The sequence below is a fragment of the Bactrocera dorsalis genome, chromosome 2, assembly GCF_023373825.1.
Source record: "Bactrocera dorsalis isolate Fly_Bdor chromosome 2, ASM2337382v1, whole genome shotgun sequence".
Taxonomy (NCBI): domain Eukaryota; kingdom Metazoa; phylum Arthropoda; class Insecta; order Diptera; family Tephritidae; genus Bactrocera; species Bactrocera dorsalis.
Window position 1 is genome coordinate 41629020 of NC_064304.1, and position 17483 is coordinate 41646502.

At 39.7% G+C, this 17483-nt stretch overlaps 4 protein-coding genes across 10 annotated transcripts in view; 1 reads left to right on the forward strand and 3 right to left on the reverse strand.

Moving 5' to 3' along the window:
* The window catches only part of LOC105231434 (ataxin-2 homolog), an 83884-nt gene extending 80252 nt beyond the window's left edge, over positions 1-3632 (forward strand). For 6 of the 7 annotated variants that reach the window (XM_049447798.1, XM_049447804.1, XM_049447802.1 and 3 more), the window contains 4 exons: positions 502-1382; positions 1435-1640; positions 2091-2233; positions 2347-3632. In XM_049447798.1, coding sequence (XP_049303755.1) covers positions 502-1382; positions 1435-1640; positions 2091-2233; positions 2347-3127 — 2011 coding nt within the window. In that variant the 3' untranslated portion in view covers positions 3128-3632. Of the gene's footprint in view, positions 1-483; positions 1383-1434; positions 1641-2090; positions 2234-2346 lie in introns of all 7 variants that reach the window. The other variant, XM_049447803.1, reaches the window with a different exon arrangement.
* The window catches only part of LOC105221907 (RING finger protein 17), a gene marked incomplete at its 3' end in the record, with an annotated part of 207404 nt that extends 191478 nt beyond the window's left edge, over positions 1-15926 (reverse strand). Inside the window, 3 exon segments of the mRNA XM_049447797.1 lie at positions 6311-6391; positions 6490-7193; positions 15559-15926. Coding sequence (XP_049303754.1) covers positions 6311-6391; positions 6490-7193; positions 15559-15766 — 993 coding nt within the window.
* Positions 15927-16232: 306 nt separating this feature from the next.
* Positions 16233-16868, reverse strand: LOC105231485 (E3 ubiquitin-protein ligase RNF181 homolog). Its single transcript, XM_011212798.4, has 2 exons — positions 16560-16868; positions 16233-16464 (listed from the first exon to the last, which is right to left on the reverse strand). The coding sequence occupies exons 1-2, from the start codon at positions 16866-16868 to the stop codon at positions 16330-16332; spliced, it is 444 nt and encodes a 147-aa protein (XP_011211100.1). The 3' UTR covers positions 16233-16329.
* LOC109579965 (probable fatty acid-binding protein) overlaps positions 16805-17483 on the reverse strand; it is a 48219-nt gene continuing 47540 nt past the window's right edge. The window contains exon 3 of the mRNA XM_049447815.1: positions 16805-16877. The gene's annotated coding sequence lies outside the window, so the exon portion shown is untranslated. The remainder of the gene's footprint in view (positions 16878-17483) is intronic.

The window sequence follows — 17483 nt, forward strand, 5'->3', positions numbered from 1 at the left end:
CTCAAAATACCGTGAATCGATACGCACATTGAAGGCTTTTCCGGAAATTGACTTTAACAACTGTTTCGAGGATTGAAAAAAACGTTGCCACAAGTGTATTGGGCCCAAGAGTTATTACTTTGAGGGGCCGACATAGATTTTGAAGAATAAATTAAGAATTTTAATGAACAAAGTCTTACTATTTTTTGTAAATCGACGAAACTTGAAAGAAAAAATCGATAAAAAAACGAAATTACGAAAAATCGAGCCTGTAAAACCTCAAACTCACCAGCATTCTACAAAAAGATTCAAAGAGTGTTATGTGCTGCTACAACAAGAACAATATTACCAAAAAAAAATACAAAATATGTATCTGCGTTAATTATTACTTTTAAGCTTTCTCTTATTATTTTCTTTCAAATTTATACTATGCATATATGTATATATATCCGTGTCTATATAGACATATTTATCATAAAAGAAATCCAACTAAAATGCCGAAAGCTTATCGTACACCCACAGACCGCCGGCAACTCAATATATCGACTACATCGTTGACGACCCAAAGCAATCGCTAGACGATGAGCACCCACAGCAACACAGCGCAGCAAATAGCGTGCCACAAAAGCCTGCAACGCCACAAGACACTTTCATTGTTATATCCACCTCATCGCCACCATTGATTGCACCTGTCGGCGGCATTAACCAAGATTACTATGACTCCACCCACAGGCCAATCTACAAGCAACAGCCCACATTGCGCTTACAACCGTTGCCGCCGGCCAACAGCAAACACAACTACGCCACAAGGCGTCCAATTGCAGCCGCAGTAGCATCAGAAACACAACCACCACCGCCACCAGCACCATTGGCAGCCACAACAGGAGTGGTGAAGCTCAATTTTGGCGATGTTATAAAACCGGCTGCGAAATTGCGGCCATCACACAAATATGCCGGTGGTATCGGCAGCAAGTTGTCACCACCAGCGCCACCACTTGCGTCAGAGGTAACACCACCCACACAGCAACATCACCAGGAGCAGCAACAAGTAAGTGTGCCCGAATACTACAATCCACCGGTGCCAGTGGCCGCCAAAACGACACCAATTTTGGATCCCAACCAGCTGCCAGACATACGTTCCTCCTCGTTGGCAGAGATTCTGCACAAGTTACAGGCGAGCAATCACTTGCCAAGAACGCTGACGCCGGAGAATATTGATAATTCGATTAAGACGCTTGTCACGATATTGGAGAATCTGAAGCAAACACAAACAATTGTGCCGAATCCGCCGCAACATCACGAGCGACCGGCTGTCGCGCCGGACTATGACTACGGCACGAGCCAGGAGGATTTGAACGGTGCAGCGCCGGACCTCAGCAGTGTGTTGTCGCCGGTAGTGCCAAGTAGGTGTTGAAGTCACGTGATAATTGGTTTTTCCTAATAATTTGCCTTTAGATAAGCATCCCGGACCGAGCACCGGACGCGCTGGCATCGATTACCCCAATTATGCTGATATACCACAGACGAATTTCAACTGTGCGGAGCAGCGCTACAAAGGCTTCTTTGGCGATCCCGAAACGAATTGCCAAGTGTGGCATTATTGCGATCTGAATGGCGGCAAGGCTTCGTTTCTATGTCCCAATGGCACCATTTTCAGTCAGGTAGGTATTTTTTTAATACGAATACTTGCTATTTTATATTTTTTCTAAATTTTTAATTCTTTTTTATAAATATTTATATTTAGAAAATGATACCAACTAAATAATGATGGAACTATAACCTCATTTTGTAATTTTTACCATTTTTAAACTTTTTTCTTTTTTATTTTTTTTATTTTTTTTTTAATTTTTTTATTTTTTGTTTTAATTTTTATTTTGTAATTCTTTTTTTAATTTTTTATTTATTTTACTTTTTTATAATTTTTGTTTTAGTGTTTAAATTTCTGTGTAATTTTTAAATACTTTTTTTTTTAATTTTTTTATTTATATTTTTTTCTATTTTTTAATTATTTCCTTCTTTTCTTCTTAATTTGTTCTCTTTTCTAATTGTTCTCTTTCGTATATTTTTATTTTTTTTTTAATTTTGTACTTTACCGTTATCTGCCTTTCTAGATCGCCCTCACTTGCGACTGGTGGTTCAATGTGAAGTGCTCCACAACCGCACAGCTTTATGTGCTGAACGAGCGTCTCTACAAATATATTCTACCATTTACGCCAAAGTTCCCCGAAGACTACAGTGGACCACTCGTCGACAAGTAAGCTTATTATACTTATTATATAGCCTTTGTTGTTGTTTCGACCTGTCACCAAATGCAGTATGTCAATCTAACGGTCTTCTATTCCTTAATTTACAAATCCCAAACCGCAGGTATTTAGCAATGAAATTCCAGGAGATGGAAGAAAAGATGCGTATTGAAAAGGAGAAAGTAGAAAAAGCGCCAATCGCCGATGTTGCAGCAACCACAGACACAGAAACAAGCAACAACATAGAAAGCGATGAAGTAAGTGACGGTGCTGATGCGGAGCATGGCACAAGGGTGCACGATGATAGTGTCGATGATGACACCGACAACGATGACGATACCGAAGTGACCACAGTGGCAGACCTGCACACGCTGCCACGCACTTTGAACCCACATAATAATCTGGGCCCGATCAATGCACACGTGAGTGAACAAAGCTCCGAGCGCAATCTACTGATCGACGACGAAGTCGATGATATAGCGAAGCGTGGCAGCGTTGATACATTCGAAAGTTCCACAATACCGACCGTATCGGCGGCAGCGACTGCGAGTAAGGTGGACGACACGCCTGCCTTCAGTCTGAAACCAATTGTGGTATCCTCCACACTAGGACCCGACTACGATGATGATACAAATGATGCACCGGCAGTGCAGCTTAGCCAACGCAATGCCGAGGAAGCGACGAGCAGAACGCTGGCAGCGGAGACGGCGCAGACAACCGCGCAAACACAGCTGCCGCAAGAGGGAAATCAAGCACAAGTGCAGTCATCACCGAAGCCGGTGCGGCAAGCGGCCAATATCGATGTGGAAAAAGTGGAAGTAATCGAAATTAAAGCCGAAGGCGCAGCTGGTCAGCTGGGAGCGAAGATGTACTATGGCGCCGAGAGTTCGAAGGATATGCGGTAAATGTGTTATGTGACTGTCAAGCGAAGTTGTGAGGGGACAGTGTGTTTGAGATGTGTCTTGTTTACGGCAACACAACAAAATGGAGTCGGTTTAATTGGGTATAATAAGAAGACGGAGTTTTAGCTTGTAAGCAATTCGTTGTGGAGCACAAACGTTTGCCATTTGGGAATTAAATTATGAAACAGTAGCTGAATGAGTTAATTATGCGACATTTGAATATTTTTTCTTTCGTGGTATTATTTATATTTCGCCTTTACTGCAACAACTGCAACAGTAATGTTAGTTTTAAGTATTATTTAGCAAATTGGTTAGCAACTTAAGCCAATTGACGATCGTTAATGACTATATATGTTACTTGCCATATTCATTAACTGCTTGTTTTTGTAACTAAACTATTTAAATGCAAAAACTGAAAATTTAGTTTCTAGTACTTTAGACGACGCATAATTTAAACGAAATGTAAATATGATAAATAAGGTTAAATAAATAAAAAATAAATAAATTTAGAAACAATTGTTTATAATACATAATAATTATGAGGACAGAACTCTTTCTCAAAGACTGCTCCAAGTACTTTGGGGTATCCTTGAACAGCAAACCGCTATAGAAGAAAGAGTAAGGAAAAACTTATCGAGGTTAGATCTCCGACAGTACAGCCCTCGGTCGGATAAAAACCGGGTCAATTCCGGTAACGGAGAATCGGCTGTTGTGGGAACTGAAGAGTTGGAGTATAAACGACAATCATCCGTACTGTTTCGAGGTAAAAACTCTAAATTGAGAAGATTTAAACGGGGGGATCCGCAGGGTGGTGGCCTCTTCTCGTTGTTGTTTAAATTCTACATCTCGAAACTCCTTCAACCTAAAGAGGGAACTTGTATTACGTCGTACGCTGATGATTGCACGATAATGATGTCGGGCAAAGGAATCGATGGCATGAGCTCAAACGTAAATAGCTATCTCATCATGGAATCTAACATTCTCCCCCATTAAATCCCCAACGACTATATTCACTAACTGGACGAAGGAGTATTGACTAGACCTTAATATTGCAGTCGATAGCATTAAAATTCCGACTGTCAATAACCCTAAGATTTTAGGTCTGATATTCGACAGCCTGTGCTTCTTCACTTCTCACACGACCGCGATTATTGCAAAAGTTCAGAGTAGCAACAAAGTCCTCAAGTCGCTAGCCGACAGATGTGGAAAAGACAAAGAAGCGTTGTTGGCAACATACAAGACCATCGGCCGCCCGGTCCTTAACTACGACGCATCAATATGGTCGCCTGGATGCGGTGATACACAGACGAGGAAGCGGAAGCTACGGACATGTCCGAACACTGCACTCCGGACTACAACGGGATACCTTTTGATGTCTCCCATGGAACTCCTGCACAGTGAGGCTCGCTTGCTCACAGTTAAGAAGCATAATGAACTCCTCTCCACGTAGTTTCTGCTGTGGTGAAAACAATACGCCGACCAGACTTCGGACGAAACAAACTTCAGACATGCACTGACCGCCATTCACAGTGGAGACATTAATATCTTCACCGGCTTTCTCTCAGTGAATTAATTGAAATGAAACCACCACCCATTGCGGATGAAGAGCTCAAGTTGCCGCGAGAATCGAGAGTAACCATTACGCAGCTTCATTCTGGATACTGCAGTAGGTTAAACTCCTACTTGTCCAGAATCCACCTTGACATACCAAATATATGTATGTCCAGCACCACCGACGAGTGCCCGCATAACTCTAATCACCTCTTGCATGCCCTATTAACCCGCTCACTTCTGACGTCCCTCTTCCTGTGGTCCGACTCCGTCCAAACAGCACGATTCCTGAGCCTACCTTTGGATAACCTCGATGACAACTTATCTAATCCATACCATCCTAACGGGGACTAGGTAACCGTTGCAACAACAAACACAACAACAACAAAGAGTAAGGAAGGTTAGCCAAGCTTTATATTCACGCAGGTGTTCAACACATCCTGGGGGGTCTTTAACCTTCTCTCATGCACAGGTGCTACATAGCAATTCAGTCTACGGTGTGGTGAACATACTGAAAGCTACCCACGGGCAGCCAGTGGGAAGTGTTCAGCGACTTATTGCACTGTGCAGAACGCAAGCTATAAGAATAATATAAGTGGATAATGGTGATCCGATTGAGAAAGAAGATTGAAAGTAAACTTAGTAAGAGAAACACACTAAATATTTATACGGATGGCTCAAAAATGGAAGACGGAGTTATTGCATGGATATGGGGGAATTAGACATAAGGCATGACTATAAACTGTGGGACCACTCCAGCATATTTCAAGCAGAGTTTTTTGCCATTGAAAAAGCCACAGAGCTAGCTAACGCATCACCGGGTAACTGTATACGTGGATGGCCTATCAGCAATCAATGCAATTATTTTGTTTGGCATATCGGCCATAAAGTGGAGTAGTAAACAAGGTCAGCAGTGGAAATTGTCGTAAGGAACAAACCACTTAACTTCTTCTGGGCATCAGGCCACAAAGATAACGAGGGCAATGAGGTAGTGTATGGCCATTATCCGAAAACGTCACCGACATTGGTAAACTCATGCATTGGACGATCTGGACAGGAACGTGGCAGAGGAGGTCAAAATTGTCGCGAAAAAATTGCAACCTGTCTATGTGTGACTACCAGACTAACCTAACCTAACTTTATGATTAATGAAATGATAAGTATATACAATGTAAAATTTCCGTCATATAATTTTAGTTCTAATATAAGCAGGTTAGGTCAGCCTAGAAGAAAAAGTAAATATTAACATTTTAATACAAAATGGCGACTCCTGGGTCACTCATCGGATTCACATATTCAGACACGGCGGGCGAACCAGAAACTAGTGTTATATTATTGGATATGCAATTTACTCATTTTTAGTACCAGTAAAAATTTGAAGTCAATATGTGCTATCGTTTTCAAATGCCAACGACACTCGTTTTGAAAAATGCAGTTTTGAGAAAATATGTGTAAAGTTTTAGGCGGCAACTTTTTTCACGATTCTACCAGCTGAAAAATGTTTTTAGGTCCTCAAAACGAACATTAAACTAAAACAAAATACAAGATTTCTGGAATTCCTATAATACCCTAACCACTTAAACCAATTAACTTATATTATTTTTTCTAAGTATAATTAAACGCTTATTCACTTACCTTCTGTGATTTACGCAGATTCTCACGTGACATTTTCACTGATTCCAAAATAGTGCCAATTTCATCCTGCAAGCCTTCATTCTATAAACAAACAAAAACAAAATATAATAAATTAAATAAATAATATTAGAAAAACAAAAAATAATAACTTAAGAAAATAAAGAAAAGCTGCCACCCACCTCGTTCACCAATAACATGCCGTGATGCGTTTTATGCATCCTTTGCACACACACGTAACAACAAATCAATTGACACGTGTGACAATAGCGATCCTTGGCGCGTCTGTGTTGTTGGCAGTAGGCGGGACGCGGTAATTGCGCCTCCTTGGCAGCCTGACGATCCTTGTCGAGCGCTACCAACGAATGTCGTTTCAGCGCTTTACCGTACATGTGTATGGAATCATAGCAGACGCGGCAGTAGTGCACAGTACATTGGCGACATAAGCCCACAGCCGGCTCCAGCTCACATTCTGTACAGCGCTCCACAAAACGTTGTGATGGTGTATGTATGCCTGGTGCAAGCGTACGATTACCACTGGATGTTGGCGATGGTGGACCGCGATCGGATATCATTAGAGTGTTATTTGCCGAACTTTCGCGACGATAGAAACGCAGGTGATTTAGTTCGCCCATTAGAAAGAAATTCATGTAGAAGTAATCGCGCACATTGAAATTTTCATGGCGCGGTTGAGTGTAGTGCCGTTGTTGTTTCTGTTGGATGGCATGGCTGTTCGGGGAATTGGCTGCATTGTTGCGTTTTTCTATGACAATTGGTATTTGGCAGACGCTACAAACGAGATTCTGGTGATTTTGATAAATGCAGTTTTCGCACATATTATGTCCGCAGCTGAGTAGAAACGGTCGATTGCTTTTGACGTGCAAATCTGAAATTAAGTTTCACAGAAATTCTTAAACGAAAATTAAGCAAAAGAAAAATAAAAAATACTAAATTTTTTTATGTTGGAACCCAGCCTAAATAGAAACAATTTCGTGAGGAGCACTACAAACACACGTCTACTCAACTTGACGCAGCAGGCGAACTAAACAAGCTAGAGCGATGGTACATATACCAATGGAGAGGGGAGGGATGCCGGAAAAAGAGAAAGAGAATTTCAAGGTCACATGTTTACCACAAGCGCGGCAATCAGTCTCATTACTTAATTGTCAAACCTTGTATATAGTATCCTATAACCTAACACCCCTAAAAAATCTAGACTTTGATCTGCCGATAGCCATTCGATAATTACTTCTAGTGTAGTTTCAATTTTTAGGGATACAGCCGAGTAGGCAATATAAAAATCATTTCAGTTGCATAGACACGACAATCCAGAGAACCTGGTTTATATTCTAAATCAGTTAGAAAAATAGCAATATGCAGCTAACAATTTATATCGCTTCAGATTGAATTCAGAACAATCTTACCAGCCTCATCGTTAAAAACTATCTAATCAACATGATCCGGACTGGCAAAAAAAATACTTTTTAACGTAGTTATATACACATATTTATCTTCAAAATAGGTTCCTGAGCCAATACAACGCTTAATAGAATTTGCATATTATTATAAGTTTCGTGTCTTCAGCGAATTATATTTTCTTCGGTTCATCTCATTTTTGCAGCGCCATTCGCCAGATTGTCGGGGCGTTTCATCAATGAAAGATCCTCAGCATCTCGTTTGCGACAAATATTTTGGTGCGAGTGCTTCATTGATCCGCTTCATACCCAAAACATTAACCGAAATAACTCAAGTTGATCCATAATAGATATTGAGATCCTCTATTGTCAACACAATGATTTTCAAATACTGCTTTTATAACATTTTTGATGTTATCGTCATTAACAGAGCTTACTTCACGACATTCACTAAATTCTATAGACTCCCTAAAGTTCTTTTGTAACATTTTCTACGAATCCATAGACGTTTATCTATTAGAGCAAACAAAACCAGCAAACTCGTTAATTTTTCAATAGTAAAAATCGTCAGACAATTTTTTCGTCAACGGAAACCAGTAGCAGCGAAACACATTAACTTCTTGACTTATATACATAGATCAAACTTCACACGAAGGTTGTTGCAACCTATGTAAATTTTTTTTATCGATTCGGTTTGAGAGTTTAAGTGGACTGGTCCGGGGCAAATTTGTACAGATGAAAAAAGTGGTAAATAAAATGTTTAGAGGTCAGTCTTGTTCCAAAGATTCTTTTGAAAAAACTAAGATATAGGAAGATGCAGACTGTACATACTTTAGTTTTATCGACCACCGCGGGTCATTATTAGGGCGACGAACCAACAATAAGCTTATGTCGTTATCGGAGCAAACAAAAGATTGGAAGGATTTTAACAACAAATAATCAAAAACAAATCTAAATTTTTGTAATTACTACCACAAATAGAATGAAAAGCTGAGCCAAAAATCTTTCAGAGATGTAACACTCAATTTGTATATTTAAATAAATACATACAATTATTTTTGGTAAACTGATTTTGGGACTATGAACAAAACAATGTCATGTTGTTGTTGTAGAGGGAGGAAATATTCCTAACGTACTCAAATGTCGTGAGGACGTGGAAAATGTCATCATTTTTTCTGCTAAAAAACATGTATATAAACATTTTTGGTACTTAGCCGCATTAATTGGATGTTTAGAAATAGGTAAATAACGATAGATAGTAACAGTATGGTTATAAAATGATACAATAACTGACTATACATAAATTTTACTCTAATAATAACATCCGTCCTAAATTGTAATTCATATTTTTTTTGTATTATTTTCTTGTAGGTAAAAACTACCTAAATTGTATATTTAGCAACTTGAAATCACACAGCCTAAAACTATGCCACAATATTTTTTAGCTTGTATTATAGTTCCAATTAGACGTTTTTTTAATTCTGATGTGACTGGTATATAGTACTAATTTAATTTGGATTAAAATAGTATATTAATTGGGTATAATAAACAAAGTCCAAAGTATATTATTGTGAAGAATTTATTTACAATTCAGTAATTATATTTTTATAACATTAAAATTCCATGGTACCAAACAAACGATTCTCCCGATATGTAAATTATAAAAAACCTTCAAACGAAAGAACACTATAGCTTTATTTTGGCGGTACCTTCTACACAGCCTAGATTTTGGATCAATGGATGTGTTAGAGGTTGTGGTTTACACCAATAAGAACTAAAAAAATACTTGTTGCTTTCTACCTAAATAGGGTGTGAAGATACCACGCTTTTTTACTAGTCTAAATTTACATATGTTGTATTGTTACAAAAAGTAGTATTAAGTTTTATTTGTATTGCTATATGCATCCCTGATTATGAACAATAGCTGTAGGTATATGGAATAGCATTTGTCTTGTTGTAGACATCTGGCGCCACGGCTGTCTGCTTGTCGAAACAATAGACATCTGGCGCCGCACTGTCTGCTTGTCTAGGTAAACAATTGCTGAGTCTGGCGCCGCGACTGTCTGCTTACGTCTGGCGCCGTATAGCCGTATGTTCTGGTAATTTCCAGACGCAATATTCTAGAAGGACACGTCGGCATCAGCGAGAAGTGCGTGGCTATATAAGCCGTGGCAACGCCAACGTAATCAATCAGTGCTAAGAGTAAACTGCTATAGTGTAGACGAGTTGTGAAATAAAGAGTTGTTGAATTAAATTAAACAGTTTTGGTTTTATTTGTCAATCCAGAGATACGAACCTAACAAAGTGAACTAGCAAGCAGTAAAATCGTAACAATTGGTGTCAGAAGTGGGATTGTCAAATAATCCAAATTCAAGATGGTTAAATTCGGAGAATTGAGAATTCAGCAATTAAAAAAGGAACTGGAGGAGCGTAATTTGCCGATAAGCGGGCAAAAGGCGGATCTGCAGGCACGATTACGTGAAGCAATGGAAGCGGATGGAATTAATGTGGACGAGTTCGAATTTGTTGGGCCAGAAACTACTACAAAGGTAGAAGGAAAAGTAGAAGAACAACGAACATCATCAAGTGTGGACATGAACATGCTGTTAGTGGCTATTAAGCAAGTGGCAGAAAATGCAGTGCAAACAGAAAATCGTTTGGCACAGCAAATGACGCAAATAGCTGAAAATACATCACAGTTAGAGTCTCGCCTTACACAACAGATTACGGAAAATACTACACAACTACAAAAACAAGTGCAAGAGAAATTTTCGAAATTTGAAGACGAATTAAGCACTTTAAAAAATGACGAAGAAAATTTAAAATCAGAAGTTCTTCAATTAAGTAATCGTGTGCGAGAACTGCAACTACATGGTGCAACAAATAATCAAAGATTGAAGGCACCCACATTCGATGGAAGTATTCCATTTCAAATTTTCAAACTTCAGTTTGAAAAGACAGCAATGGCCAATAACCGGAATGCAGCGGACATAGTGGCGTCCTTGTTTGTATCATTGAAAGGACCTGCGGCAGAAATCCTTCAGACTATTCCAGGCTGTGAACGGGATAACTATGAGGCATTGATGAGTGCGATAGAAAAACGATATGGTAGTGAGCACCGGAAACAAATATACCAGATCGAACTGCAAAATAGGGGTCAGAAGATGAACGAATCATTGCAAGAGTTCGCAACTGAAATAGAACGACTGGCTCATTTGGCAAATGCAGATGCACATGTGGATTACATTGAGAGGGTAAAAATTCAATGTTTCATAAATGGAATTCGTGATGTGGACACCAAACGCGGCACATATGCATTGCCAAAAAGAACGTTTGCTGAAACGGTTTCGCTCGCCCTCACACAGGAAACAGCTTCCCTACTAAGTAAACCAGCACACAAAGTACAAAGGGTTGAAATGGAACAACCGGCGCTGATGGAAGAAATATTGAAGGCTCTGAAGACAATCGCTACACCGCGAGTAAATACAACAGGAAGATGTTTCAACTGTGGAAAAGCGGGTCACTTTGCCCGAAATTGCAATATAAAAGTAAACCCATCAAAACGGAAACAACCAACAGATAACGAGGACGAAGCATCCACATCTCACAAGTCGTTAAACTAAAACGGAACAGTTCAAAGGGGCGTGAGCTGGTTCCCACAACTATTTGCCCCGCCATCTCGATATCACAAATAGGTCGCCATGACAACAATCTTACTATCAACGGCATCGTAAATGGACGACTGTCAACGCTTACTTTGGATACTGGTGCCACACATTCAATTATCCGACCGGATGTGGTAAGAGGAACGGTTCAACCATTAGTCGGTTGCAAGCTTCCACCGGAGAGGAAGCAGCTGTCGCCGGAAAAGTGTTTTGCGAAGTGATGATTGGTACCCTGGAAGTTAATCACACCTTCATCGTAGCAGAAATCACGGATGAAATTATAATGGGAGTAGATTTCATGATTGATCACGGGGTTACTTTGGATTTAAACAAGCAAATGCTGTTTTGCCAGAACATGGAGATGCCTATAAACACCGGATATGTGACCAACGTTGAAAGTAAAAGGGTGATTGTTGGTGATAATCAGAGTATTCCACCAAAATCTGAGGCGATTGTATGGGCTAAAGTGAATGGAGGAGGTGGGACTGAAGAGTTGTGGATTGTGGAACCAACAAAAATAGATACACCCATATTGGTAGGAAGAACGCTTGTGAAAACTAGTGAAGACGCCACCATTCCGGTCAGAGTAGTGAATGAATTCAACACGCCTATAAGTCTGAAGAAAGGAGCCGTAATTGGACAGTGCCAGAATATAAGTGCAATAGCACGATGCGAACGGTCACAACAGAAACCTACTATTGAGCCACAGCAGATAAGTCCTACACTCCTAAATAATTTGCTGAACGAACTGCATGGAAATGAAAAATTAAAAGCAGAAAAACTATTAAAAAAATACGCATCCATATTTGCAAACGAAGGAAACACAGGAAGAACCGGCATTGTCAAACATCGCATAAATACTGGAGACGCTAAACCAATCCGACAAGCTCCGCGTAGGGTTCCACTAGCAAAACGTGAGGATGCTAACAAAATTATTGAAGACATGCACAAAAACGGTGTAATCGAACCTTCAATAAGTCCATGGAGCTCACCTACGTCTTAGTTAAAAAGAAAGATGGTAGCACCCGTTTCTGCGTAGATTATAGGAAGTTGAATGATGTCACAAAGAAAGACAGTTATCCTCTACCAAGAATCGACGATACATTAGACACCTTGTCTGGAGCGAAATGGTTTTCTACATTAGATCTACAAAGTGGATATTGGCAAGTCGAGATTGATGAATGTGACCGTGAAAAGACCGCTTTCAGTATGGGCGACGGGTTATGGGAATTCTCTGTGATGCCATTTGGGTTATGTAATGCGCCTGCAACGTTCGAGCGACTGATGGAACATGTGTTAAAAGGACTCAACTGGAAGACATGTTTGGTGTATCTTGATGACATTATCATCATGGGAAAAAGTTTTGATGATCATCTGAAAAATCTAGAGGAAGTCTTTCAGCGAATAGCATCAGCCGGATTACGCTTGAATCCCAAAAAGTGTTAAAGATTGGCCTCAACCCACCAACATACATGAACTCCGCAGCTTCCTCGGCTTATGCACGTATTACCGCCGTTTTGTACCTGGATTTGCGAACGTGGCTAGAAGTTTACATGATTTAACAAAGAAGAATCGCCCGTTTGTATGGCAGTTGGAACAAGAAAAAGCGTTTGAGCAGCTTAAAGAACTACTTTGTACGGCGCCGATGTTGGCTTATCCAATACCTGGAAAGAAATTCATCCTGGATACAGATGCGAGCGCTTATGGAATTGGAGGTGTCCTGTCTCAGCTCATCGACGGACAAGAAAGAGTAATTGGGTATTACAGCAGAGTGCTCGGGAAACCAGAGAAAAACTACTGTGTGACGCGAAAAGAACTACTAGCTGTGGTGGAATGTGTAAAACATTTCCACAAGTATTTGTATGGACAACGATTCTTGCTGAGGACTGATCATGCAGCATTAAAATGGTTATTACAGTTTAAGAATCCGGAAGGCCAAATTGCACGATGGATCGAAAGATTACAGAATTACGACTTCGAAACGGAACATCGAAAGGGGATTCACCACAAAAATGCGGATGCATTATCACGTCGCCCTTGTCCACTGGAATGTAAACATTGCTCCAAATCAGAAGGAAAAGAAGGTATAATCGACGTGCGATTACTGAATATAGAACCTGAAGATGATTGGACTCCTCACCGCATCAGAATCAATCAACTGGAGGACCCTGATCTTGCAAAGCTGGTAATGGCCAAAGAAAATGGGGTACGACCACCAAAGAAACAAATAAGTAACGAGAGTCCAACGGCAAAAGCATATTGGGCCCAATGGAACAGCATAAACCTCGTTAATGGATACCTTCATCGTACCTGGGAAAGCGAAGATGGCAAACATTCTCGTCTGCTGATCATAGTACCGAAGTCCATGATCCCGAAAGTATTGAAAGAATATCACAATGGACCTAGTGGAGGGCACCTTGGAATTACAAAAACTATAGAGAAGATTAAACAACGGTTCTACTGGATCGGTTGTCGAGATTCCATAGCAGAATGGATAAGTAATTGCGTAGAGTGCATGGCAGCTAAAGGTCCTAAAGCCAAAAGTCGCGGTAGGCTACAACAGTACAACGTGGGATCACCATTTGAACGAGTCGCAATGGATGTTGCAGGTCCGTTCCCAACCAGTACGGCCGGAAACAAATATCTACTGGTTGTCATGGACTATTTCAGTAAATGGCCAGAAGTATATGCCTTACCAAACCAGGAAGCGAAGACCGTAGCCGAAGCGTTTGTAGAAAATTGGATAACAAGGTTCGGAGTGCCCGTCGAATTACACTCAGATCAAGGCAGAAATTTCGAATCTTCCATTTTCCAAGAAGTCTGTACATTATTGGGCATCCACAAGACACGGACAACAGCGTTACACCCACAATCAGATGGGATGGTAGAGAGATTCAACCGAACGCTCGAAGAACATCTGCGGAAAATCGTTGATAAAGACCAACGGAATTGGGACAAGCGCATCCAGATGTTCCTGCTGGCGTATCGTTCAGCGAAGCACGAGACAACTAGTTACACGCCGGCAAAGATTATTTTCGGATCTGATCTGCGACTCCCTGCTGATCTTAAGTTTGGAACGAATCCTACAGCTGTAAGAAATGATGGAGATTACTGTTCTGCCTTAAAGGAAGAAATGAATGAATTGCATCTAATGGTAAGACAGCATACGCATCTGATGAGCAATAAGATGAAGGACCGGTTCGATCAAACGGCAAATTCAAAAGGTTTTGAAGAAGGTGATCTGGTCCTGTTGTACAATCCACTTCGAAAGAAAGGCTTGTCCCCGAAACTGCAGACAGCCTGGGAAGGACCCTATATGGTGATGAAACGACTTAATGACGTGGTATACCGCATACAAAGAAATGGAAAAGCACGATGTAAAATGAAAGTAGTACATTTGGAGAGGCTCGCCCCATTTGGTTCAAGAGGATTTGTGCCTAATCGGGACGATTAGGCTTTAGTGGAGGGCAGTGTTACAAAAAGTAGTATTAAGTTTTATTTGTATTGCTATATGCATCCCTGATTATGAACAATAGCTGTAGGTATATGGAATAGCATTTGTCTTGTTGTAGACATCTGGCGCCACGGCTGTCTGCTTGTCGAAACAATAGACATCTGGCGCCGCACTGTCTGCTTGTCTAGGTAAACAATTGCTGAGTCTGGCGCCGCGACTGTCTGCTTACGTCTGGCGCCGTATAGCCGTATGTTCTGGTAATTTCCAGACGCAATATTCTAGAAGGACACGTCGGCATCAGCGAGAAGTGCGTGGCTATATAAGCCGTGGCAACGCCAACGTAATCAATCAGTGCTAAGAGTAAACTGCTATAGTGTAGACGAGTTGTGAAATAAAGAGTTGTTGAATTAAATTAAACAGTTGTGGTTTTATTTGTCAATCCAGAGATACGAACCTAACAAAGTCTAGCAAGCAGTAAAATCGTAACAGTATGAATGTACATATGTACATGGGTATATAACTTTTCGATGTGCACATTTCATACTGTAATTACAATTCGTTTACATTTGTAGCCTACCCTTCGTTCCACTTGCACCCATATCCTTATGACATGCTTTGGAAATCCCCAGATCAGAAAAACCCATTATACATTCTAAAGCATTTCACACAATTGAACCAATAAATCAGCACTCGCGGAAATCAGTCATCGCTACTTACCGCCCATACGAAGATCATAATTTGTTGAATATTCGCTGCGGCATTTGGGGCAACACCGCGTATTCCTTAAAACGGTGACCACAAATTTATTATCGAACAATTTTGCCGGCTGATTCAAACTTTGCATTTTATCAACCGTGCTTAAGGCCAGGGCGCTGGACTTCTCGCGCGTATTATTTTTCTTCGATTCTGCATGAATCGGAAACATGTTTCCGTATTGAATTCAATTTGCACTTTACTTTTTAATGAGAAAAAGAAACTACAAAACTCTAAAAACAAACGGTAATTATTAAATGGCGTGTACGAAAACAAATAATGAAAACGCGAATATGCGAGCAAAAACAAAAATGCGAATAATTCCTTTCTTATTGGGAATGCTTCGGAATACGTGAAACGCTTTTCGTGCACAGGGTTGCATTCACCACAAGAAAATTTGTTGTGGTAATGAGTATGCAGCTAAATAGACAAGATATGTACAGACTATGTATGGTAAATTGTACGTTAGTAAAAGTAAAAACAAACTTATTATATATGTATGTCTGTATTTGTATATATAATAAAATAATGCACAATCTAATAATAATATATTAACCCTTTTTAAATTGTATTTTGATTTTATTGACGCAATATACAGATGTACATACATATATGTATAAAGAAAAAGACGACAAACATTTATGGCATTCAAATAAAATTTATTTATGCATTTAAGAAAAAATTGCAGCTAATACCGTTCCCCACCACCTATTAAAGAATTTATAATGATTTTATTCAAGAAAACATCGAATCCATCATATAATTTTGACGTTGGCGGCGGTTAGACTCGTCTTGGCGAAATTCGCGCAACTCTTCGTACACTGGGTCATCTGTTTCCAACTCATAGCGGCACATTGGACACGAGTTCGCCTAGAAAAAGGTAAAGAGCATAAACAGAAATAATGATAACGCATAAAACAAAAACTGTGCATGCGCACACCCTTTCCACGACCGCGTTTGATTACCTTTTTCAACCACAGCAGCACACATTCCTCGTGAAACTCATGCTTGCATGGCAAAACCTTATATTTCTCATCGATTTCCGCCGGCTGCTTGCAAACGGCGCATTCCAGCTCCTGCTTCACATCTGTCTCGACAATAACATGCTCAGGCAGCGCAGCGATAGCGCGCTTAGATGCCTCGGGCACCTCGATTTCCATATCAATGCCGTTCATAATGGCCAAAACTTGTAGGCGCTTGTAGTGCTTGGCAAAATCATTAGGACCCTCGGCTCCAGTGGGTTCATGTCCCATATCCTCGAAGTAATCGGCCATTGTACTTGGCTGTAACTGAAAAGTTTGAAAATTATAGATATTAACGATTTAATTTTGGAATTGTGCGCGTATTTGTATATTCAATGAAAATAATTCATTTTGAGTTCAACTTCAGATTTTTAGTTTTTATTTGAACTTTGAATAAATTAGCAATAATGTTGTACAACGCCAAAAATTACAATTTAATCTGGATAAATTAGTTACATTTTATTATTTCAAAATTCACAGCTGTTTAAATTGATGAATTTCAAGAAGTGATTACATACATTCTCAAAATTGGTAATACCTTTAATATTTTTGTAATTATTTGCTTCATATACACACATTTTTATACATAGTGCATGAGACACATGTTTTTTAAATTTTTTCTTATAAACGTTTTTTTTATTAATCCATATATGTAAATACATTTTAATACGTATATTTGTAATTTGTTTGAATGTTCATGTAGTATACTTGAATGCTCGCTGCAGTACGTGGAACCCTGAAATTTGAGCAAAGTATTTTTTCGTAAAAAGACATATAAAAGAAGTATCTAAACCTTTTCACAGAGTTTTAGAAATAGAGAAATTTATATATGCATGTACTTATATATGGTTTGAGAAGAAGTTTTAC

Bases quoted from the DNA above. Each gene is read 5' to 3' on its own strand.
- LOC105231485 (XM_011212798.4), bottom strand. From the start codon at position 16,868: ATGGCCGATTACTTCGAGGATATGGGACATGAACCCACTGGAGCCGAG. The intron at 16,465-16,559 runs GTAATCAAACGC...ACCTTTTTCTAG, and splicing joins TGCTGCTGTGGTTGAAAAAG to GCGAACTCGTGTCCAATGTG.